This window comes from Alligator mississippiensis, chromosome 6 (assembly GCF_030867095.1).
Source record: "Alligator mississippiensis isolate rAllMis1 chromosome 6, rAllMis1, whole genome shotgun sequence".
In the NCBI taxonomy this organism is placed as follows: Eukaryota; Metazoa; Chordata; order Crocodylia; family Alligatoridae; genus Alligator; species Alligator mississippiensis.
In genome coordinates this window covers 91,960,863-91,985,066 of record NC_081829.1, presented here as the reverse complement: position 1 = coordinate 91,985,066, position 24,204 = coordinate 91,960,863, and the positions used below count along the sequence as shown (strand labels likewise).

The window sequence follows — 24,204 nt, the reverse complement described above, 5'->3', positions numbered from 1 at the left end:
AGATTTAAACTCGCCTTATTTCCTAATGATTTGGGAAGGAACAGCTGAAGTGACATTTCCCCTCACTGTCCACCCTTTAGCCTGGTCATGGCCATAAAACCCCATGACAAAACCCACGGTTGGATTTCAAGCGTCTCTGCACCATGGGAGACTCAGTTTGACATTGAAGTGCTGCAGAATGAGCCTGGCATTTTGGATCCGTTCGACAAACAAATATTTCAATTCGGGTCAAACCAACCAGAATCCAAATATTTCGTTTCAGCTTTCCTCACTGAAAATTAACCGCTTCAACAAAAATCTACTTCTTCCCTGGCAAATTTCAGTTCACGCTCATGTCATTTTCTAATGAGAAGTTACTTCAAGTAGAGAAGCCCTTCCCCATCTCCCAATGACTTCCTTTGGCCTGCCAATCCCACTGATGTTAATAGGATTTTTCACACTGGTTTCAATGGGATGCAGTTAGGCCCTCAAAATGAGCCAAGAATAATCTGCTGTTTCAAACCTAACCAGAAGAATCCTAAATGCAAGATTACTTTTTTAAGTGGACTGACTTATTTCAAACTGCGATGTTCGCCATGTTTGGAGGGCTGCACGCAGGAGGCAGGACCCAAGAGGATGTCCAGAACCACGGACACAGTCAGTCCTGCAGAATAAAGACTTTATTCATTGGCACAGACAGAGTCATTCCCTTCTAATTTACTTTTGCTCTGAAAAAAGACATTCATTGCCTTCCCAATATTAAGAGGCATTCACACTTAACTCTGAAAAGGCCTCACAGTCCGCTTGTGCCCCATTACTCTACATTTCCACAACTGTGTGGAGGTTTGGCAGGCTCCTCAACCAGCTGGTTGTTCTCAGAGCATCCACTATGCGAAGAAAATATTTTTCCTCCCAGATTTCTCAGCAGCTGTTTCTTAGAGAAGGCATACGCCAACTTTCAACGGGGCTGGATAGAGTGTAGACAGAAAGGAAATGCCGTTGCATTACTGCAGCATCTAGAAGTCTTCACCTGTGGGGTTTCTCCACTGCGCACAAATGTCTTTTGAGATGAGCCGATGAGGGCTCACTGATGCCATGTCTGCGCTCTTCAAGTCTAGGGGGTAACTGTTCTTTTAAAGCCATATCCCTGCATGTATTTTTACTAGCCAACCCAGCAAAACAATGTGAAAACTAATAATAATATCTATATTTCAACAGCACTTCGAAGCCTTTGCCATGGACGGGTAGGGGGTGTAACACAGAACAAAAGACAATCCCTGTCCCCAGAAACGTGGGAAAGAAGAACTGATTCGTGTCATTTTGGAGGCTCTTAAAGCCTGCACTGTTGAGGCCTCCTGGAGGAGAGCGATCACCGACTAAGTGATTGATCATTTCGGTATGAGGTTTACCGGTGCTTCTTGGAGCCGCGCACCAACTTTTGCGACCAAGTTCCTCCCGTGCCGCCTGTGCGACAAGAGCGTCAGCCTTCAGCTTGTTTTGTCCATTCTCTTCCTTCTTATCGTATTCACTTGGAAACTGCCGTTGGCAAGATCATGCCATCCTTCCCTCGATTCCCCTGCCCCGCGCCTGTGGCATTCCTCCATTAACTGGAACCCACACACGCATTCCCCTCCACGCAACAGCTCGGCCCAATTACGCTGAATGGCTGGTAGCTTTTCCCCTGACTCGTTGAATCAAAGGCATCTTTTCTTACACACTAGCCCAATTCAGAGCGATGAAACAATTTCATTTAGGGAGACTCTCTCAAGGGCCCATTGTTTTCAGCCATAAAGTCCCATTGAGTCAATGTCTGCTGGTCCGGATGGCCGATATTCTGCATTTCAATGAATTATCCTAGTGATGCGGCATTTTCGTTATCCTCACCCAATGGCCCAGCTGCCCAAGATGCAATCTATGCTCCAAATTCACCAAATTCTAAATTCAACTCTTTTCATCCTCATTTGTAAAGCAAACTAAAGCAACCGCCCCTCTGCTCCTTCCCAAAAATATCAGAGGAATTGGTGCTGCTAGCCTATCTTGTACCTGTCAGATGAGTCATAAGGAGCTTGGGCCAGGTCATTAGAACAGGTTAATTAACAACCAAAGCCATTCAGGACAGTGAAGGCCCCAGAGGTGGCTTTCACCAGGAGCAGCTCCAACGCTTGGCAGCTGGTACTGGTCTCCAGTGGGGCAATCCAGTAGTGCGGTATTGAAGGATTGCTGCCGCTCTCTCAGCATGCCCCCAGCACCTGTAACTTCACCCCAATACAAATAAGAGGCATATACAGAATACTCTTTGCTCCAGAAGCTGGAAGCTCTTAAAAAATGTTCATTAATTAAGGTTGGATTATCCCCAGGAAGGGCGGTGCGATTGACTGCTACTTACCTGAATTCCAGGGGACCGGTCAAACACTTAAATCAAATTCCCAGTCTGTTTGTCCAGTCCCTAAGCCATGCTGTCACTGTCAATGCCATGTTACTAGTTTCTCGGGGGTCATCTCCATGCTTCCCTCCCCAGTTCGGTCTCACAAGCACAGCTGCTTCCAGAGCTCACGGCCCCACCTGCTGCTGCCCTGCGAGTGCCGCCTTGCTAACACAGTGCGATTAGGTATGGGACGGTCTGTGGACCATGCTAGCCCTGTTCTGGGTATGCACAGACCTTGTGCTGACCCTTTCCACAGAAATGAATTTCACTCCAACTCCTTGGTTTAATGAGGGTTTTCACTGCAAGCTGTTTCTTCTGGCTTTGTTCTTTTAGGACCTGATCCAAACTCCGCTTAAGTCAATGGAAAACCTCACACTGACTTCAATGGCGTTTCAGGCCCTTCCCGGGGACAATCTATGGAAAAGCAGCCTGTATGGAACTTCCTCCCCTTATTATCAGGTCCCTTTTTGATGATGCTGCCATCCAATTTTCCATCCATCTGTTAGACCAGTCCAGTACTGACATCAGCTCATTTCCATTGATCCCGATTACATAAGAGCAACTTCATTCTCCACAGAATTGAATTTTCCATATGTTTGGATCCTTTTGCTGTTAGTAGAGAGGAATACAATTTCCTCTCTCCCTGCTGGACTCATTATTCATTATCATTTTCTCCCACCACTTAACTACAGTTATCTTTGCTGTGAAATAAACACTGCAATAGAAGATCAGAATTTGCCTGGATAAATGCTCATTGCATCAGTGTTTCCCTGCTCTAAGGCGATCTCAACACTAAGTTAATCATTCTTAAAGCTACTGATATTTTTCTCATCAAGTCAGATTTGTTGTACAGTATAAACTAAAAAGTCAACAACAGTGCCTAGGACATCAAAGTGTGGATATGAATTTCTAAAATTGACCCTTATGTATTTATAAGACCTGGGAGCTGGCCAAAGTACTAAGAGATTGTAAAGGTTACAACTCTATGGCTGTAAAAAATAGAATCATTTTCTATCCATGTATTTCCATTAACTTTTCAGCAAAGGAGGCAGTTCTGTGGACTTGAGCAAGCACTGCAGATATTCAGTACCTTACTGAATATTTCCTACAACAGTAAAATCTGCTGTTCCTGTTCCTCGTATATAATAATTTGCATATTAACAATACACTAACAAGACTTTCAGACCAGGATCTCAGAGCACTTTGCAAACCTGAATTCACTACTGTTCGTAACAGCTCTGCACGTAAGGAAATAGGATGCATTCATTAGAGGGATAAAGAAACTGAGTGCCATCATCCCCTGATCCGTCACCTGGCTGCATTACTACGGAGCTATAATCAGGCTGAACTTGGAATTTACAGGTTTGCTAAAATATTTGCAGGAGTTAGCATGGCTCTAATGAGTTGTCTGCAAGCAATCGAGATGAATGTATTTTCAAGGTACTCCTCTCGATGACTATGCTTTGTAGAAGTCTCTACTCAGGACACTTGCTGTGCTTTAGCCTGCATGAAAGCGGATTTCTTTTGATCAGAAAATGGGAGCTTTCCTCCATGCCAAGAAAGGAAATGGCTCTTGCATTATGAAGAGGTATGTCCAGGACTCAATGCAGGACAGGAGTAATTTCCCACCTGAATGATGCTAAATGCATTCTTAGGGAACAAGGAGTGGACTAGATTAGAAGTTCTCCATCTTCACGACTCCCTGGCCCGCCTCGCTCCACCTTCTCCTGCCAGTCGACAACGCACCTCTGCCCTTACCCTCCTTCGCTAACGCTCACCTACCCGGCACAGCCCCAGGGGTCCCCAACCCCACCTGCTGCCCCACAGCCCCTCTCTTCCTGCAGACGCGCCTGGTCCTGAGCTAGACAGCGAGCTCCAGAAAGGAAGCGGCAGGGCTAGGTTCGCACAGCGCTGTGTCTGGGTTGATGAGCTGCCATTCAACAGAGCTCAGCAACTCCCTCACAGGGCTGCACAATGGTGCCTGGGCTGCTTCTCATTTGGGAGGTCGTGTGCGTGGAGCAGCATGGCTTCTCACACAATGCTGCCTGCCACCCGAGGGGGCATTTAACTACCCCACCACTTGCCCCGCCTGTGCCCTTGCAGTCCACTTCAGTGGCCCACTGTTTGAGACCTGCTGGATGAGGTGGTCTAACAGGACTTCTCCATCTCCTGTGTCTGATTCTGTAGCTATGCCAGCTCCCAGGGGTGGATCCAGGATTTAGTGAAGTGGGCTATGGCATGCCACCTCTCAGACCATGGGAGAGGATGGGGGCAAGGCATGGCTGGAGGGTCAGCAGAAGACACTGGGAAGCTGGGCAAGGAGCTGGCATATAAGGTGGGGGAAGATCACTTTGCACTGACAACTGCTACTCTCCCCAGCTGACCTGGGCTGGGGAGGGGACAAGGGGATGGAGCCACCCCTGTCCTGCTCCAGCCAAGGGCTGCGGGGAGCTTGCGTGATGCTGTTGCTGTCCCTGGCAGACACAGACACGAGGGGATCTCAGGAGCTGTGCAGGGAGCCCTGCTTAGCCAGGTACAGGGTCAGTAGTAGCAGCATGTAGACTCCTTTTTCCACCTCCTGCTCGCTGCCCCCCACCACCTTCCAGCGTCCCTTGCTGGCTGGAAGCAGAGGCTGCAAAGAGGAACCTGCATGCTGCTGGCACCGTCTTTCACTGAGCCTGGGTCAGGCCATGGGCAGGAGTGGCTCTAAGCCGGGCTCCCCCATGCCTGCATCAAGCAGCAGTGCTCAGGTCCTTGCTTGCAGTGCCTGCACCCATGTAGCAGGGGATACTTGCAGGAGAGGCGCGGGCAGGGAGCAGGGGCTGGGAGGAGAGGGCTGCATGTCGCTGCCGCTGTTCCCAGCTGAGCTCAGCTCTTGCAGCTGAATCACGTAGGAGCAGCTTTGGGGCTCCCCCCTGCTCCAAGGTCCTTTAGGGACAGCAGCAAGAGAGGAGTGCATCAGCCCCCTCAAACCGGTCCCTGAAGCTTTCTAGTTCTGACTGCACTGCCTTGATGCAACAGCAGTGTCATCAGGAAAGCTAACCCCCAGGGTGTCAGCACCAGACAGCCCTTCCTGGTTCACCTGTATGCACTAGGTTTCTACCATCTACTAGGATTAGCTACTAAGAAAAGAAAAGCCCCTTCTCTACCTTGTCTCATACACATACCCCCCGTTCCACTTGCTAACTGCTCAGGGGATCCGAGTGATGGGAATTTACCTCTTCCTGGAGTCACCGGATGACTGGCTCATACCTGTTTTAGACAAGTACTGTGTATCTACAGGACTTCCCAATGAGCCTTAATCCACATTGGGACTCTCCCATGATGTCAGTCCTGAAAGACTCGAAAGCTTATCACCTGCTTTTCAAAAATGTTCAGCGACTGGGAAATATTTGGAGGGCTTATCCTGGCTGCACAGATAAGAATGGTGACATCATCTCTGGGTAATTACAGTCTCACCTGTGAAATTCCCTTTAATTTAAAATGGATAAATTAGTGTTTGCTTTCTGTCCAGAAGAGCTGCAGCTAGTGCTCAGTGCTATTTTCCACTTCAGCATTTGCCCAAGGGGTGGAGAGCACTCAGTGCACTGTACTGGATTCTCTATTGGGAACTAACCCCTCCCCATCACTGATTTAACTGATGGAGGACACGTGGCCAGGGCAAGGAGGGCACTGCTCGACCACCTCCGTCTAGCTCCCCTGCAATATTTACCCACTTCTCTTGCTTGGTAATTGAGCCATACTCAAGATTTAGCATGCTCCTAAACCTCAATCATAGGGCAGTAAGGCTGGAAGGGACCTCAAGAGATCATCTAGTCTGACCCGGAGACCTTGATCTTCCACATAGCAGGTGTGTCTACATGAGATGTTTACTGCAGAATAGACTAATTAGCTCTGCAGTAACCATTGCACATCTACATGTGCATCCCTATTAGGCTGGAGTAAACTAATTAACTCCACAGCAGGATAGCACTTGTAAATACAAGTTATTTACTCCGCAGCAGTGCATGTGTAGCTGCAGCCCTGGCAGGCACTGAGGGTGCTTCAGTGCAGGGGCTGCCCCAGCCAGCCCCTCCACAGCACACTGAACCGGGGGGCGGGGAGGGGAAGGAGAGCATCCCCGGGCTGCCAGGCTGACCCCCGGGGCTCCCGGCCAGCCGGGGCCGTTCTGACCCAGCTCAATGTGCTGCAGTCCCAGGCACACATTCAAGTGACACGCCTGGGAGCAATAAACTCTGGAGTTTATTGCTTTGCATTAATTGCACATGTAGACGCGCCCACTGATTTCTCATTTAATCTCCCAGTCCTAATTACCTAATAGCACCTTTCAAGAAATAAATGGAAAAGTAAAAAAAGAAAGTAACATTCTGAAATGAAATTCTGAAAATCCATCACAAATTTTCTGAACTCAGATTCCTCAAGAATGAGGTTTCCTAGGAAATGTTGGCCAGCCTTGCCCGATGGTGCTAGGACTTTCTCTTGCTACGTACCTATACGGCTCGCAGCACCACTGGAATGCAGAACAAAATAACCGAATGCAAGATGTGGCTCTAAAACTAGATCTGCTTTCCTGCCCACTGATTATCCTAATTATTTCTAGAGAAATTTTAGTCAGGTTAATCGTACTAATGCCATGAAATATGAATGTTTATATTTTGCTAATGATTCATCACATTAATCCTCTAATCCAGACACTTTTTTGCTAGATTAGGTTAAAAATTATCAATGCCACCTCCCATGCAGTTAAATTCATCCACAAAACTGGTCAACTCGCAGTAAATCCATGTAAAAATCTCGGGACCAAACAGGCACTCACTCCACTGCTTGTGCTGGAGTGACACCAGGCCCTTTCTGCTTCCTCTAAATTTAGGCCAACAAGACATTTATGTTTATTGGAGAAAACAAGAACATATGTTGAAAACAGACCGTTTCCAACAAAAACTCAGTCCAGCCTGGGAATGAAATGCAACTGCAAAGATTTTGTGGTTGGCCATAAGAACTGATCTGAGATTTTCTAACGGAGGAATTAACATTTTAAGAATCCCCAGAGAGGTACAATTATACAGCCGTGGAGCGCCTTCTTGAGTTAACATTTTTTAATAAGTCCAAAGAACTAAACCAGATGTCACCGAGCTGCTCTCGAGTAGGATACAGTACCCATCAGATGTACTGTTCTGTACAGGGAAAACGATTCTGAATATGGACAACAGTCAATCCATGCAAACTCAATTGTGTGAACAACTTCACTTCATTAACCGTGTGCTGTGAAAACTTCTAGGCACTCAGTAAGCAACCTGGAAGTCCCACTCGCATGGCTGAACACCGCCCCCAGCGCCTGAACACACTGCAGATGCTGCTGTTTGACACGGCAGTACGGTATTTTAGGGTTCACAAATAAATCAACCAGGCTGTTATTGCTGTTCACAATCTGCTGAGTCTATAAAGCACTTGTTGCTGGCCTCAGCCAGCTGCGAAAATTCAGACTTTACAACATTGTGTTAGAAAGCTGATGGCTTTCCTTCCTTCACTCCTACTTCAGATCCTATGAGTAGGTCTTGGCTATTCGAGGAGAGCGCACCGACTTAACTCTACTGATGCCAAAACGCCAATTTTTTAATCGATTTAGCAGAATTAAAGCAAACCTCCAGTGTAGACACAACTAAACTCATTGAAAATTACCATATTTTATCACATACAACATGCTTCGGAATAAAACGTGCAGGTTTTTGAAAGGCAGGATATAGAAATACAAATGTTTCCTTGTAGTAAGTAACCGAGTCCCAGCCGCTAAGGGCGCAGAACCTGCTCGTTGTAGATCACAAGCAGACTTGATGTTAGCTTTTGCACAGTAAAGGCAGGATTGCTCTTACTATATTTCTTTGAATATAACGCACACCCCAAATTTCCAATAGCCATGTTTTGGCAAAAAAAAAAAAAAAAAAAAAGGTATTGTATGCATGTAAGTATGGTATTATTCGCATCCATTTAGCTTCATCTAGTTGTAACCAACCTAAACTAAATCACTATGAGCCTATCACTATTAACCATTTAATAACTATCACTATTAACCATTTTAAATGCATCTGTGCTTGTCCAGTGAACCAAGGACTTGCTCAGTTAGGCTGGAATAGCTATAAATTCAGCTTCTCAAATTAGGAACTGTGATACACTTACACATTGCGTGTACTTGGCTCAGAGAGACGGCCAATAACTCGAGCACTAAAACTTGCACGAGGGTAACTAGATACATTTGAGATCATCAAGTAGTTAACCTGGCAGAATTTTTCTAGAAAAGACTAGCTCTGAACAAAGAGCTTTACGCTGTACAGAAGCCAAGGAAACCCAAGACTGGCTCTCAGAAATCATTGCATTTACATCAGGTTTCAAATCAGTTCTAGCTGGGGTGTAAAAGATATGTCCCAGGGGCTGGACTTGGCCCACATATCCCTATCATCTGGCTCTTGCTGTTGCCCCCCAGATTTTGAGTTGACACATATGCTGGACTGGCCGCAGGCAAAGGATCCAGGATCCAAGCTGCACGTAGCGCCCACTCGAGCTGGTCCAGGACTGCACCACACACAGCACCTGGGCCAGATGGTCCAGGACACGTGCAGCGCAGTGCCAGAGCAGCTGAGGCAGGTGCTGCCTGCTTTGCATCCATCATGGGGAGGGAAGGGAGAAGGGTTTGTGAGCCTGACCTGGCCTGCAGGACTGGCTCCATGCCATTCAGCCAGCCCGTGGACTGGCTCTATACCACTCATCCACCCCGCAGGGGCGATGAGTTTGACACCCATGAGTTGAACATGAGTTGCAGGATCTGTATGGGAATCCATCAGGATAGCCCGTCGCCAAGTAGGCAAAAAATTCGTACCAGCACTTGAAAGAGGCCTCTTTGCACCACGAAGCTAGCGTCTCTCTCTCAAGCGAGCTACAATATTCCAGACTGCCCAGGAGTTTGACATGGGCTCTAACCACGAAACCACATCATCACAACTAGCATTGCACCTTATAAGAAAAAATGGAAAGAGAATGCACATGAATGCAAGAAAAACAGACCGCGCAGGAGGCGGCAGGGAGGACTAAGGTAAAACAGTAATGAGAACATGTGTTTATATAAAACACCAATGTGCATAATTCAGAGGCTCTGCACCAGCTGAAGGCGTTGTTTTGTTATACACAGTGGAGGCTGGGATCTAGTTTGCAATGAAAGAAAGAGTTCAGCTTCTTTGCTTTGCATGAAAAATACTTCATAACCTCTCCAAACTTACAGGACTTTCACTCTAAGGAAAGCATGACTTTGTAAGTCAATCTTTTCCTTAACTGGCATTAGACCGAGATCTGAGTCCAACAGGTATTCTGCATCAGTTTCTTCTGTGTCCCAAATAATCTGAACAATACACTAATGCACACAATTTCAATGAATAAGGTTCTGCATATTATGCTGTGTTTGAAGAAATTAGGTTATAATTAAACTAAATTATTAACTATTGTTATATCGGCTACTGAGAAGATCAGGCAACTCTTACATGAGGCCGTATATATATATATATATATATATATACACATACATATACATACACACACACACACACACACACTTTTGATACTGCTATTCTGCATACAAATAATGCACATGAATGAAGCGAGTCAGTACGACATGGGAGGTTAATTCCACCAATGATCCTAGTTTGCTCTAGCTATTCTGTATATGAAATTCAGGGAACTGAATTAAATGAGCGGTGGGACGAGACAGAGTAAAACATGCTTAAGAAATCGGAGGGGGTCACTTCGCTCAGACGTTAGAGCTCTTTAAAGAGAACACGACCGCGTTTTAGCAAAGACACCTGCAACCGAAATCGGGGATCACGAGGAGGAAAAGTACAGGGGCTGGAACAAAAAATAAGGAATCCCTGCGGAGACGGAGAGACTTTAAATGCAGCATAACTGGGCAACACATTCAGACTACTCTGCACTGCTCTGGGGTACTGGGAAATCGGTCTTTAAAAGTTCACTTTTTCACTTTGATGTTGACATCGATGTTCGGCGGAGATCTTCAAAGCCTTAGAAATATCCCTTGGTAGCATTCAGTTTGGGACTCTTGCTCCTGACCTTAGAAACTGATGGAAATTCCCAGAGGGGAAACTTGTATGTAGTTAAAGCTGGGAGTGTGAACCAGACCCGTCATTTATGAGTAAATCAAACATTATGGGGATGCTCTAATCATCAAGCCTTATCAACCCAGAAACTTCAAAGCGAAGGCGACTTAAAAGAAATCGAATCATTTTCCATAAGAAATGTAACTACAGTACCCCAGGCATCTTGGGTCTGCCCTGTAGCGACATGATAGGATGGAATATGGTACGTGACCGCGATGATCACATTTATGGTCAGGATTCAAATAAACTGCTTCTAAAAAAGAGATTTTCGTATTTTTTCCTGTAGCATCAGTAAAGGGAAGACTTCTCTAGGGGCCTTACCTATAAGTTTCTTGCCTAAAGGAGCCTGAATTTCTTTTAAATGTAACCTTGCCTTTGAATTCCCAAGATGTACTACGCTCCGTTTGGGGATTAGCATAACAGTACACTCAGGTGTTACACTTTATCCTAGCATCGCTTTTTTTCCTTCTGGGAAAACAATCTTTGTTTTATAGATAGAAATTTGGTCATGCTAACTCGTTGCAATGGATTTCAAACCAGAGGCCCCAGTTTTTCCAGCTGAAAAGTTGGATCACCCCGCAGTGTAAAATGCAGATGGCTGCACACACTGCCACAACTTAGTTTGGCCGCTGGATCCATATAGTGAGTTATAACCCATCACAACCATGGGAAGAGAGCTAGCGGTCTGCTGGAAGGGAACCCGGGGCTGGACTGCTTCCAGCCGTGCACGACCGCAGCGCTCGCAGCTCAGCGCGTTAGGGGCCTGGGTACGCAGCCAGCAAAATGCAAACCACGCGCTGCCTTTCCTGAAGAAAGGAGGTGCCCAATTTCCAGGGAGACAGCTATTATCATGTGAGTTCCTAGTGGAAACCATTTCTCCACCTTCTTTCCTCACCGTCGCTACCTATATCAAGGTAAGCACTACATCGCCTCTACAGCAGTACCATGCTGCTAGATCTTGGCTCCAATTAATCTTAAGAGTCCTCTTCCCGGAAGAGTCTTTACCTGCCAAAAACAGGGTAGTGCCACGTCCTGATGGATATGGGATGAGGCACTTCTTACTGCCTCTGGAAGCAAGAAAAGGGCCTCGATTTTTTAAATTCAAAGCATGCTGGAAAGCCTGCAGAGTGACAGCTTATATGTTCTGTTTAAGGGGCTCCTAGCAAGTGTCAGTGTAATGAAGCATGCAGTGCATAAAAGCCACGTATACCAACACTAACAGCGAATGCAGAACAAGCTATGAAGACTTATATCCACATCTTCAGTGGGCTTCAACGGTTTGCACCGGGTGAAGTGCAGCTCTCACCTGTATGATTCAAATGTGGATGTTTGGGGACTGATTTCTAAAAGCGCCCACCCTTGCTGCTTTATGGCAGCAATTAGCTGTAGTGGCAAATGCTGCTGCTCAGACCTGTAGCTACCTGCCTGAACCATGTTACCTGCAGGGGAAAACTAGCTTCTCTTTGTATTTGCCCAATGGGAAAGACAACATTGGATGCTGGAGTCGCCTGGCCCGGGTGCCAACTAGACATGCTGGGCTGGTTTACCCCATGTGGCCCAGAAGCGGCACACGGCAGGAGGGCTGCAGCTGGCTGGATGAAATTCCTCAGCAAAAATGCTCCCAGTCACAAACATGCTGGTGGAGAAGTGTTCGGTTTAGAGCTGCCCGTGACATGGTAAAACCTTGTATAACAAGCCCCAGGAGCCCAGCCAGCCAGCCGTTTCCTCCCAAGTCATAACGGTTTTCATACTCAATAAGGGGAAGATTTGTCGGGAGCATTTGACGCGGAGCTACGCTCTTGAAAGCACTCTTGGCTCAGCACACAGAAGCCGGCACACGCATGGTCCTATAACACTTGAGGGACCTAGCTAGTTCCCCGTGTGAACGCAAAGATGCCCGGAGAAGGGTGGCCCTATTTCGTTTTCTACCAACGTCCTCTCACTCCGCCAGAGACGAGCCCAGAATAAAACTAACCAAACAGAGACCTTCTCGCCGCAGAACAAACCACTTAACATTACAGAAACAATTTTCAAAATCAAGAATTAGGCACCCAAGAGCCTAAATCCCACTGACTTGCACAATGAGATTAGGCTCCTACACATCTCAGTCACTACTGAAAATGAGCCTCGGTCTCCGGCATCATTCAAGGGATTTTGAAAAGGTTGCCTAATTTCTTTTCTATCTTTCATAGCTCCCCTATCTCCTTTGAAAAGAGGGAGGAACCTTTAAATTAAGGGAGATAAGAAGCCAGCAGCTGAACTGCCAGCTAGGACACGCAGGCAGCTATTTCCCAGGCATCTGTAAGAAGCATGCTACGGTTTTGCCTTAGCTAAATCCAAAATAATCAAAACAAGAACAAGCACCCGAGAGCAGCAGACTGTTCCCGCCCAGAGAGAACAGAAAATATATGCCATCTTTTATTAAAATCACAAGCAGCCCACACTATGTACGTGATGTGGGAGTCGCAGTCTGATCCCATAATACGGGGATCCTGACTTCCAGACAGAACCGTTTATAACCCAAGACAACAATGCCTTGCATCAAACAGACATCACATATGCTTTCTATGGGATTCTGCCCACAAAGAAGGCAATTAGGTCAGTGCAAAAAGAGGATTTTCAGAGATGTCGATCCTCTGCGTTTGGAACCGTACACCAAATAATTACGATGCTCTCGGGCCTTCCTCTGGCTGACGAGGACAGCATCCCCAGATGTGGGGGTCCGGGGGTCTGGACTTCCACAGCTCCGCTGGCTCCCCATACTCAACTCTGCAGCAGACAGGCAGTAAGTCAGCCTCTCCTTGCCAGCTGCAATTACCAGCCTCTGCACCAGCTGCTCTCATCCTGATTATGGCCCATCAGCCCCACCTAATAAGTGACTCCAATCATTAGTGTTACCAGTTATTTTTTAAATGCATCCAGCTTTAATTACTTGTGGTTCCAGTCTTGCTCTGGCCACTGCAGAAACAGCAGGCCAGATTATCCACTTAAGGATGAGCTCTGCTAAGTGATCATCGCTCAGTGGTTGTCATGTGAGGGAAGCCTGGCCATGTCCACTGCAACAAGGCATGAGTGGTATGAAAGGGCGAGGCCCCTTTTCAACACTCCTGCCTCATCAAGTGGTTTTGCTGGCAGTCGTACACTACTTGGGATTTTTCTGAAAGGCCCAGCTGCTGGATTCATGTGAATCTCAGCTTTTTTTTTTAAAAAAGCATCAACTTCATGGTTACAAAGAAGAGCCACGAGACATGGCCCAAGGGTGAACTAAACCTCAGAAACCCCAAGGACAGAGAACAAGAGCCCTGCATTTATTTGGTGTGTAGCCAGCCTCATGGTGATTCTGGGGGCATTACTCCAGCGTGACATCTGAACTCCTAGCCCAGCTGCTGCAGCACGCAGCTCAGCACCGGTTGCTTTACCCCTCTACGAGAGGCAGTGTTTGCTGCTCGTGGTATCCCAGCTAGCCTGTTTACAGCTACCTTGGGCATCTCTCAGATATGCTGCAGGCCACAGTGCTTTGACATCCTCTTTCCCCCACAAAGGGCGAGTAAAAGGGGGATCCTCACCGAGTAGCAGGCTTCCAATGCATCTTCTTTCCCTTTCTTGCCATAGTATAAACCTCTTCCTCTGAAAATGCATGCTTTCATGTTCATCGCATCTGACCCACCTCTCAGTTTATCCCCCGGAGCAAGCAAATTGCTCTGCACACTTGCTTACCTACAATGGCTGGCTCCAGCAGTAACAAGCCGAGTTGGGAGCGGAGATAAGGGAAGGGGGGGGCAGACGAATTCTGTGCCAGGGGGTGGAGGCGAGGTCTGAGAGCAAGGGGTGGCACGGGGTACAGGTTCAGGAACTGGGGGGGAAGGGGGCACATGAGCTCTGAGAGCAGGGGAGGAGGTGTGGGGGGAAGGAGGGGGACAAAGCAGAATCCGTGTCCTGGCAGCATTGCCATACCACGACTCCAAAGCAGTCCTCTGCCCGCCCCAGCTGTGCTGCTCTTAAACCAACAACAGCCAGGGATTGTTTGGGAGTTCCCGACCCGGCAATGCTGCCGGGGTGCGGATGCTGCAGGGGCAATTCTGATGCCCCTCCTAATGTGGCACTCGGGTCGGGTGCCCATCTCACCCACCACTATATGTCCTGGCTGGCTCCACGATGCTCCTCTGCTTGGCCTCACGTCCCAATGCAACTCACTTCCCCCAGATTCACTCTGAAGCCAAGGGGAAGGTCAGAAATCAGCAGTTAGGAAAGAAACAAGTGTCATCAGGACCAAAAGTCAGAGAGGAAGCCCACAGGGAGCAGCCAGGGTGGTATGCCACAGAGAGCAGGCAGCTTAGAAAGGCTCATCCCACAAGTCTCAGCCCTAGCTTCCTCCTGTGCCTCCTCCCTGACCACCTCCAATCTCCTGGCCACTCAGCGTGGCATGATTTATTTGCCCTTCTCAGTGACTCTCAGATAGTACAAAGGCTAAAATCCGCAACAGGCACGTGCCCCGACTATGCCCTACTAGTGCCACCAAGAACACGATGCCCCGACCAGAGCCATCCCCATCTCGCCCCCACATCACCGTTTCACACCATTCAGTCATGCGATGGCTGGGGTGTCTCTTAAAGCGCCAGCTCCCGGCATCACGCAATAGTGCGAGCAGCTCGAAGAAAAAGGGTTGTGGCCCTTACGGTGAAGAGGAAAAAAAAAGCCCTTGAAAACATGAACTCTGTGGGCTAAACAATCAAAAGGCAAATAAAAGGTAGAGAATGTAATATCACTGTTATTTCAAATCTGATTATTTTTAAGCCGATCGCATGACTGAAGGGGAGTGGGGTGGGAGGTCTTAGCCCATGATTTTGGGAAGGCTGGAGTCGGCGACATTGCACCCTGTGTTTTCCAGGCCAGGAGCAGGGCTGGACTGGATCCGGGTGGTACCGGGAAACGTCTCTGGAATGAAAATTGCTCCTCTGTGGCATTTAACAAGAAGCCTCGACACTCCCAAACTTGCACAGAAACAGGTCTCTGAACCCACCCCTCTGCCAAAGGCCCTTGCAGCTGCCTCTCAGCCCGAATGCTTCCCACCAGTCCCCTCCCATGGGGGGCTCGGCTGGGGGTGACGAGCTGCCAGCAGGGAACGGGGCGAAAGGGAGGACTGAACGGCCTCGGAGATGCCCTCGGCGGCAGAATCAAGCTGCGCCTACTAACCCCCACTTCACCAGTGTGGCTCTCCTGGTATCCCCCACTGGCAAAGCAACCCACACACAGATGCAACTTCTTCTGCCAAAATGTGCCTTTGCCAGGATCATTGCACTCTGCCTCTCTACCCTGAGCCATACCAGCCCCATCAGCAAAAGACCAGTTGTGCTGGTGCAACTGCGTCTGCACCGAGGGCAGCACGGTGGAGATCGCACCCCGCCACACCCCCGGGCTGGGTCGGACAAACCTGACCATGCCGAGCCGGTCCGTCTGGTCCGCTGACCGGGGACGGGAGCTGCGATGATTCACCCTTCCAGGCAAAACAACACGAACGTGAGCTGCGTGGAGATGTCCAACAAATCACTCCTTGAGGAAGATGCACTGCTTTTGCATCCACATAGCCTCAGTTAAGAAAGTTTCTGCCTGGCACATGCCTGTGGCTTGCCCAGTCTCTGCTCCTTTCAATGGCTCCAGGTGTTCGTCATTCCCAGGCTTCACAGGTGTGAGACCTAACGACTTGCACCAGGGGACAGATTGTAGTGCATGGACACATCAAGCAGTTAAAGTAGCAGGAAACTTATTGTACATCAGCTGCTCAGTGGTAGCTGTTTCATGGTCTGCTCTATCCCACAGGTAGCGGCACAGCTATGAAACGGCCAATTTAGTTTCTACTTTACTGTAACGCAGCATGGACCACAAAACAGCGACTGCAGAGCAGCTGACATGCAGCAAGTAGGACCTTCTATTCACGGGACTCAGTTCATCTAGCCTTACTTTCATGCCTTCCCTTAGTCCAAAATGAACTTGTCCTTTTGAAGAGAGCAGGGCTGTATAATATTCCTGAGGAAAAGACAAAAGCAGGAATATAAGAAAGGAAGGCCCAAGTACCCCATCATCTGTAAGGTCCCTTCCAGCTCCTAACAAGGGAGGATGGCCAAGTGGTTAGACGAGGACCCTAGGATCTGGGTACATCACACACTTACTGTGCGACTTTGTCGAGTCTCTTATGGCAAACCCTTAACATGCATTACATTTTGAAGCACATCAAACCATTCAGACCCACATCAGAGCTGGAAGTTTGGAAGCAGGGTTTATGCGCTGGTCATATACAGCTAGCTTTACATTTTGAAAGCCAAAAACTCAAACATATCTTTGTGTGTGCAGCCCACAAAGACCTGGGGGGGAGGAGGGTATGTAAAGCCTACTTGACTTGCAGCAATTGCCCGCTTGTGCCACGAAAGCGGACTGCGAGCACCAGAAGCATTCCCAGCGAGCAGCACGGACATGTCTGCACTCAATATGTTGCCTTGCATGAAAGGAACCAGTGAGAACCCCCCAAACAATCAAGCCATTCAAACCCAACTGCTCTTCCACAGCCTGGGACACAATGCAAAGAGATCCTCTGGTTTTAGGACAGGAAAAAACAAATGAGGAGGAAAGGTGCGGGGGCCTGACAAAGAAACAAACACAGCAACACAAAACAAGGGTGCATCCCACAGCTGACAGCATCCCGGGGGCAGGTATTTGAAGGCTCAAACCTTGTGGTACGCTGGCTTTTTGCATTGCGAGCAGTTTTCCTTGTGTGTTCAGAGGAGGAGGAGGGGTTGCAACCACAAATATACAGCCCCTTTCATTGTAAAGGTCTTCACAACCCGCACATGGTCTCATCACACACACACCCCGGCTTTGGTGGCTAGTACAAGCCCCCAGTGTTGACGGCAGATGTCGGACTGGAAATACATTACCGTCCTCAGACTTATCATGTAGCCAAGGCCAAAACAAGAACAGCTTCTGAGTAGCTATCCCCAGTAAAGTGCAGCGAGGAAGGCTCGTATACACAAGCCACCACCTGCAAAATCTTTGCTTTTTTTTTTTAGGCTAGAGATGCATCTGTGCTGGAAGAGGCGGAAATAACGCTCCAGCTTGGGCGTGGGACGGGATTTGGCCTGCGGGCGGTTGCTGTGGATCTATTATTGAGCTGGGCAGTGGTTTTGGAATCCACTCACAATAACAGAAAAGGCTCCGTCTCCCGGATCCCCGCTGAGCAGACGATGGTGTGGGCCGACCCTCTACGCTGCAGCAGCGTCCTGCTCCAGAGTCTCTTATAAAGGGATAGGACGACAAATGCAAAGAATAAGGAAGGGACCGAGCCCAGCAGTGATCAGATTTAGGCTGTCTGGAGTAGCAGAAGCTGTCCTGTTGCAAACTCCAGGTCACCGATTGCCAGCGAGCTCAAGGCAAGTAACACAGTGGGCAGCGCTCAGCTACCCCCAGCCTCCAGCACACCTGTGACATCTGTAAGTGCCTGCCCTCGCACATGTGTGTGAGCTCACTTAAACAAGGCCACCCTCTCTCAGCTAGAAATATCCTTAGAGCAAAGATATCTAGGTTTTGCTCTGTCTTGTTTGCTCTTTCCCAGCACTTCATCTCTCCCTGCTTCAATGACATGTGTTGATACCTTCGGGCTGCGTTTGGAAATACATACCACATTTTTACCTACTGAAAACATGTCGGCTTCTCCCACTCCCTAGCAGGTGTTAGGTCTAATCTAGGCAAACAAAAAGTGGCTGGAATAATCATGTCGGGGAAAGATCCCATCCCCACAGCCCCAGCAGACAGGCTGGCAAAGCCTCTTGTGTGCATGCAGCCGGGCTGAGGGGAAGCAGCTTCTTCTGGCTCACCCAGATCCCCTGTCCTGGCACCTGTCAGTCTGTGAAGTGCTCCAACTTTTCTGGCAGAAAAATCCCTCCTGTCCGTATATAATACACCTTCACCGGGGGGCTCTGCCAAGGCGGCTGCGCCAGCACAGATCTAGCAGTAGCAGCTGTCCTATAAACAGGCCCTTTGCTTGCTTGGACAAACTCTTATCTGCACTAAGATGTTAATGTGCTAAAATGCACTTCCCCCGGCTCCCTCCTAACAGATACAGCACAGGAGGCACCGGCCCTGATGTACCCTGGAGCATTATTGCAAGGTCTGGTTCTGCCTGCAAAGTCCTGGCACAGCCCCAGACAAGAAGAAAGGCAGAGCTTGCTGGCTTGCTTCAACACCCAGCTTGAAGTGGGCACTCGGAGTCTCTGTCTCGAAAAGACGCGACCAGAAATCAGGCTCACTTTTCACTGCTAGGGATCAAGTACTATTTAACTTCCTCCATATTTCTACTCCACCTCTGGAGGCATCTCTTGCTTGTCGCCCATGCATTCTCCCTCCCGTGCATCCCAAACGGGCTGGCTTGGACACTCTGCAGTGGCTTCTCCCACAGCCTCGAGATGGGCAGGAGACATTTTTCCAGCAGTAGCTCCAAAGAAAGCAACAAGAGGCACTTCTGAATTTAGTCGGGCTTTGCAGAAAGGGAACCGCCTGGCTGCTCGCGCCAAGACCCAGTTTCAACGTCTTCAGCTTCTTCCTCAAACTGAGGAGCTCCTCTGCCCTGGCACCCCCATTCCCTGACCTTAGGCGTGCGCAGCCCAAGAGGCGTCACGGGGCAGCCCTCCGATTTCACACCCTCTCCTAGAAATGCCAATCCCGGTGCTGCTCCAGGCTTTGCGCAGAGGCTGCCCCGACTGCATGTGGCCGATCACAAGACTTCACCCTGCCAGGAAGACCTCTTCCCTCTCAGGTTTGTCCTTACCGCAGGCTCTCTTCTATTTTATACCAACTCATGCAGGGCGTAAACACGAATTTGGCAGCTTGGCATGTGAAGGACCCTATTCCAGATTTAAAAAGTGGTTTTGTTTTCTCCCATGGGGCTTGCGAAAATCCTCCTCCTCACCAAGAGCAAGCTGGCATTTCACAAGTGCTTGTGGAGCTTGTTCATCTCCACCCCGAAAACGCCTCCAATGAATTAATTCTGCCTTGCTGCTATGGAGGATACAGGACTCCTCACCGGTGTCTAGATGCATATCCAGGACATCCCCGCAGCACCCCAACATGGGCTCCAAACATACAGGAGAGGCCTACGTCTAAACCAGCTAGTCTCGATTAAAAGGATGTGCCCCAAACCCATTTCATTACCGGCTCAGCCCTCTTCAACTTTCTCTCTTGCTTCTCAGAGGTTTATTCCCAGCTCTGCCCCTCCGCCTCTCCCAGCCATCTCCAAATAACCGGGTGACAGTAATCAACCCCCGAGGACAGAGGACTGCACTGACCTTCCACCTGCTAAACGAGCAGTAATAAATCCCTCTGCCGCGGGTCGCTGCCCGTCTTCACTACCGACATGATTGCACACTGGCTCCCAAACGCTAACATTAATAACACTCGTGCAAAAAGTGCCGCCACGGCTCCGGTATAAGTTACACTTGCTATTCGACGCATACGCGCAGAACACGTCCCTACCGCTTTGACGAAGCTGCATGCATATATATTTTTTTGAAGTGCTACATAAAACATCGCTGAATTTTAATGGAGCTATTGCCCTGACGCTGGGATTTGAACTGTGCCTCTATATAATCGTGTCATCTTTGATGTCAGTTTTGTGCTGCGCCAATATTATATCGAGCATTCGTGTGAAATGCATTCTGCGACCCCAACACCCAGTTAAAAAAAAATGCAGTGGAAGAGCTAGTAGTAACCGTCTTATGGGACCAGCCCCGCTTGCAAGACCACTCAGCAAGCATACCACAGGCGAAATCGCAACAACGTGACATCAGTGGGACTGTAAATTCACTGGGCGTGTATCAGACGGTTTGTGGCCATTCACATAGCGTACAACAGTTCGCGGTTTGTATTTTTTCCCCCCCCAAAGATGCATCAGATCCATCGTTAGAGACGGGCAATACTCACCACAGCCCAGCTCTACTGCCATCATAGTAATGCAGCCGAATTAAATCAAACATCAGGCAGCACCACGCTGCTGATTTTCCCTGATTCACTCATTAAAATATCCCGAGGGGACACGATGCCTAGAACAAGTCCCACTTCTGCGCTGAAGGGGTGCAACTTCCTTCCTGAGAGGTGGAAGTGCCAGATCCTCCTTCCGCAGGTGGGACACAGGGACGGGATCAGACTCCGAGGTGGCTACAAAGCCTTGGAGACGGGGCGCGTGGCTGCCTCGCTGGGGACGTGCCACCTGTTTTCACCGCTGGAGCCAAGTGTCTGAAAGGAACAACTCTTGCAAGGGCTGCCTACTTTTCAGATAAAAGCTGCCACTATAAGGTCTAGATCCAGCTAATCTAGAGGACAGAAGAGGCACGGATCCAGGCAAGCACTCTCCCTGAGACAGCTGGCAGCTCTCTCTTGCCAGCGGGGGCTGCGGCTACAGACGGAGTTTTACCCTGGGGAAGGGCTACACTTCTCAGGCTGGGTCTGTCCAGCGCCAGGCACTGCAGACCTGGCGAGGGCAGCACAACGGGGGCCAAAAACTTTCCCCAGGAGGATGCAAGGGAGGGAAAGAGCAACGGTGACATGACAGCGCGCCGTGCGGGCAGGGGCTGGGCTGTGCCACTGCCCTCGGTGCCTCCTCTACGAGCAGAGCCAACAGGTGCGCTACCCCGGGCACAGCCTCCCACCGCACCGCACCCACGCCAACACGCCCGCTGTGCACAAGCCTCAAAGCGTGGCCCCTGCCACTCGCCCGCCCGGCGGGGTGCACAGAAGAGGTGGCTGCTCGCCAGTGGCCAAGGCAGCTGCACCCCAGGCTCAGGCAGGGAGCCGTGGTGCCAGGGCAAAGCCGGGCTGCCAGAGCCCCCCACCGCTGCCTGAGCAGGGGCAGCCGCAGGGAGTGCAGCCGGCTCTGCCCGGCCCTTACCTCGGTACTTCTCCATGGGGCCGGCCGGGCGGGCGGGCAGGCGCTGCGCTCCCCGCGGGCTCCGCGCGCTCCGGCACCGACCGCCGCCTCCAGCTCCGCTCCGCTCTGCGGCAAGCCCCGCCCCCAGCCCGCCGCGCCTCCCGGCCGGGGGGCGGAGCCCACGCGTTCCACGGGGCGGGGCGTGGGCGCCGCCGCCTCAGTCTTCCCAGCTGTGAAATGGGTGCAACCAAAAATAAATAAATAAATAACAAAAAATTAAAAAGATGTGGAAGTGCGAGCTCTTGACTGTCCCTATTGCTGCCCCTCCCCGGGGATACTTTATGCATGGTGCAAGGCGGCAGGCTGTGTTGTCAGTGCGGGGCAGGGGGGAGGCAAGGTTTGGGGAGCCACTGAGCAATGGGGGGTGTCCCCACTCCCATACCAGAGGGTGGGGATGCTGGGAGAGTTGCGTGCCCATGCCCCGGGAACGTCCTGCAGGGACTTGAGAGAGTTCCTAGTGGTCCTTCCAAAAACATCCCTATTCTCACTACCAAAATCTACTGAAATAGGCAGTGATCCGACAGGCAAGTCACTTCACAGTGCCAGGCGGAGCGTGCCTCCCTACGTGGTTACTGTGCTGAGGACAGTGGGTCTCAGCCCAGGAGTCGTGGGAGGCTGCGAGACAGGCGCTGCCCTTGCAGAGGCCAGGTGGAAACACTCCCCAGGGCTTGTGCACAGCTGTAAGGCAAGCAGGAGCACCCGGTTAGGCTGCAGTCCCCCTTGGTCCAAGCCCCAACGCTCCTCCCAGAAACAGAGATGAGCAGGATAGGTGGAGATGTCCTACGCACCCGTTTCTGGGAGAAGCCTGAGGGACTGAGGGGTTGCAGCTGACTGGGGGCTCCTGCCTGCTTTAGGCTTAGCTAGCTGTGCATGAGGCACGTGGGGCATTTCTCAGTGGCACTTTCAGGAGCATGGACATGGCCAAAAAGCCACTGGATGCATGAAAAACAAGAATATCCGGCAGTAGCAATGCATAGGCGGTGCATCGGGGTGCACGTGCACCCCCTGAGAGTGCTGGTGCACTCTCTGACAGGCAGCGCTCCCCACTTAGGCAATAGGCAGGCAAGAGCACCGGTGCCCCCCCCTTGCAAGCACCGGCTGGGGGGCACCAGGAGAAATACCGCTGGCACTTCTGGGAGCTCAGGTCACGCTTCTCAGTCAGCAAGATTGGCTGCGGGGTAGCACCCGGTCGCTGACTGGCTGCTGGGGGGGCACATGCCCCCCCTAACTCAGGTGGCACCAGTCGCCCATGATATCTGGTGTTGTAAGAGTTAATACAAACCAAACAGCCTTGGTGTTTGGGATGAGGGTCAGACCTCGGGGGGAGACAAAATGCCCCCTTGCTGCCTGTTCTGACACAGCGACAGGATGCAGAACAAGACGGACTGCGGAGACAGAAGCAGCGAGGCGGTTCCACACCAAAAATGGATTTGCTGTATTTAAGATCTGAAAGACAAAGCAGAAGGAATCCAAATCAATTCTTTACAGCACCTCACTGTGCCCAGCAGATTGCGCAGGAACCATCCCTGTTCGCGGGAGATGCTGACAAACTTCAACCATCTCATATTCACAGATACGCTGTGTGTGCAGGCCTCGTCCTGCTCTCAGGACAGTTGGCTCTTGCACTTGGCACCCAGCAGATCCCGCTGCAGCAGTAACGGCCTGATCTTCCAAAGGGTGCAGCACCGTTTAAAGCCTGGACACTTCGTTGTGAGAACAGGAGCTGAGCCCTTGCAACTTTCTCCCCTTCCTGGGGGTGCTGGACAGGTGAGTCTCCTCCCATTAAGAAACCCACGGTGCTTTACAAAAACTAATTAGTCTTCATGCCAGTAAAAGGCCTGTGGCAGGATGGGGAGCAAAATCCATTTATCCAGACTCCTGGTCCTTTTACCACAAACTCAGTTGTGACTCTGGCCAAGGGTAGCTTTGGGGTGCGTAGGTGAGACCTGCGCCCTCAGGTCCATGCACTTGGTTCTTTATTTGGAAAATGTGAACAAAAGCACTACTAGGGAAGACACGGCCTGTATCTGTGTGGTAGGTCCAGGATTGACCCAACGAGCATAGAGCTGGCTCCTGTCCCACCCTGCAATGCTCCTGATCCAGCCACCCTAAGCGCCACATGAACTGACATAAAGCTCGGCAGAGATTTAAGCAGACTCAGTTGGCTCCTTCTCTCTCCTGCACCAAATGGACCTGGAACATGGCCTGAGATTTTTATTTTTTTTTCACTTAGCTTCTGTGCGAGGCTAGTGAGATGGGCAGAAGATTTCTGGGAGGCTCAAAAGTTCAACACACACAAAATAGGAAGCCTGATCTTGCACTGGGGGCAGAGGCCATCCCTCAAGCTGCTTGGAGGCTCTTTCTGCCAGGTTCTTGTGCAGTTGTTTCTAACCTGAGCTCAAGGCTGCAGCCGAATATTAACCGAGAACAAACACAACACAGGATTTTTTGGAGTGGAAATTATTTTCCCCAAATTGATTTGTCACAGCTGCTTGGCAGCTTGCAGTCAAACAGCCAGGAAGTTTTCTTCAAACTCTTTGCTCACCCAAATTTCCTCTCAAAGTAGGTCTTTAGGCTAGGGAGGGGCAGCCTGATGATCTCAGGGAGATGGGGAAGGCCAGTTAAAGATCCCACCGGCTGAGAAAAAGGCCTGAGTTTGGGAAGTCCTCCCCCAT

General features: G+C 49.9%; 1 protein-coding gene across 5 annotated transcripts in view; it reads right to left on the bottom strand.

Annotated features, from left to right (window-relative positions):
• The window catches only part of AFAP1L2 (actin filament associated protein 1 like 2), a 103,661-nt gene extending 82,061 nt beyond the window's left edge, over positions 1–21,600 (bottom strand). For all 5 annotated transcript variants that reach the window (XM_019485943.2, XM_059730126.1, XM_059730127.1 and 2 more), the window contains exon 1: positions 21,491–21,600. In XM_019485943.2, the coding sequence (XP_019341488.1) occupies positions 21,491–21,506 (16 nt within the window). In that variant the 5' untranslated portion in view covers positions 21,507–21,600. The remainder of the gene's footprint in view (positions 1–21,490) is intronic.
• Between the last annotated feature and the right edge of the window lie 2,604 nt (positions 21,601–24,204).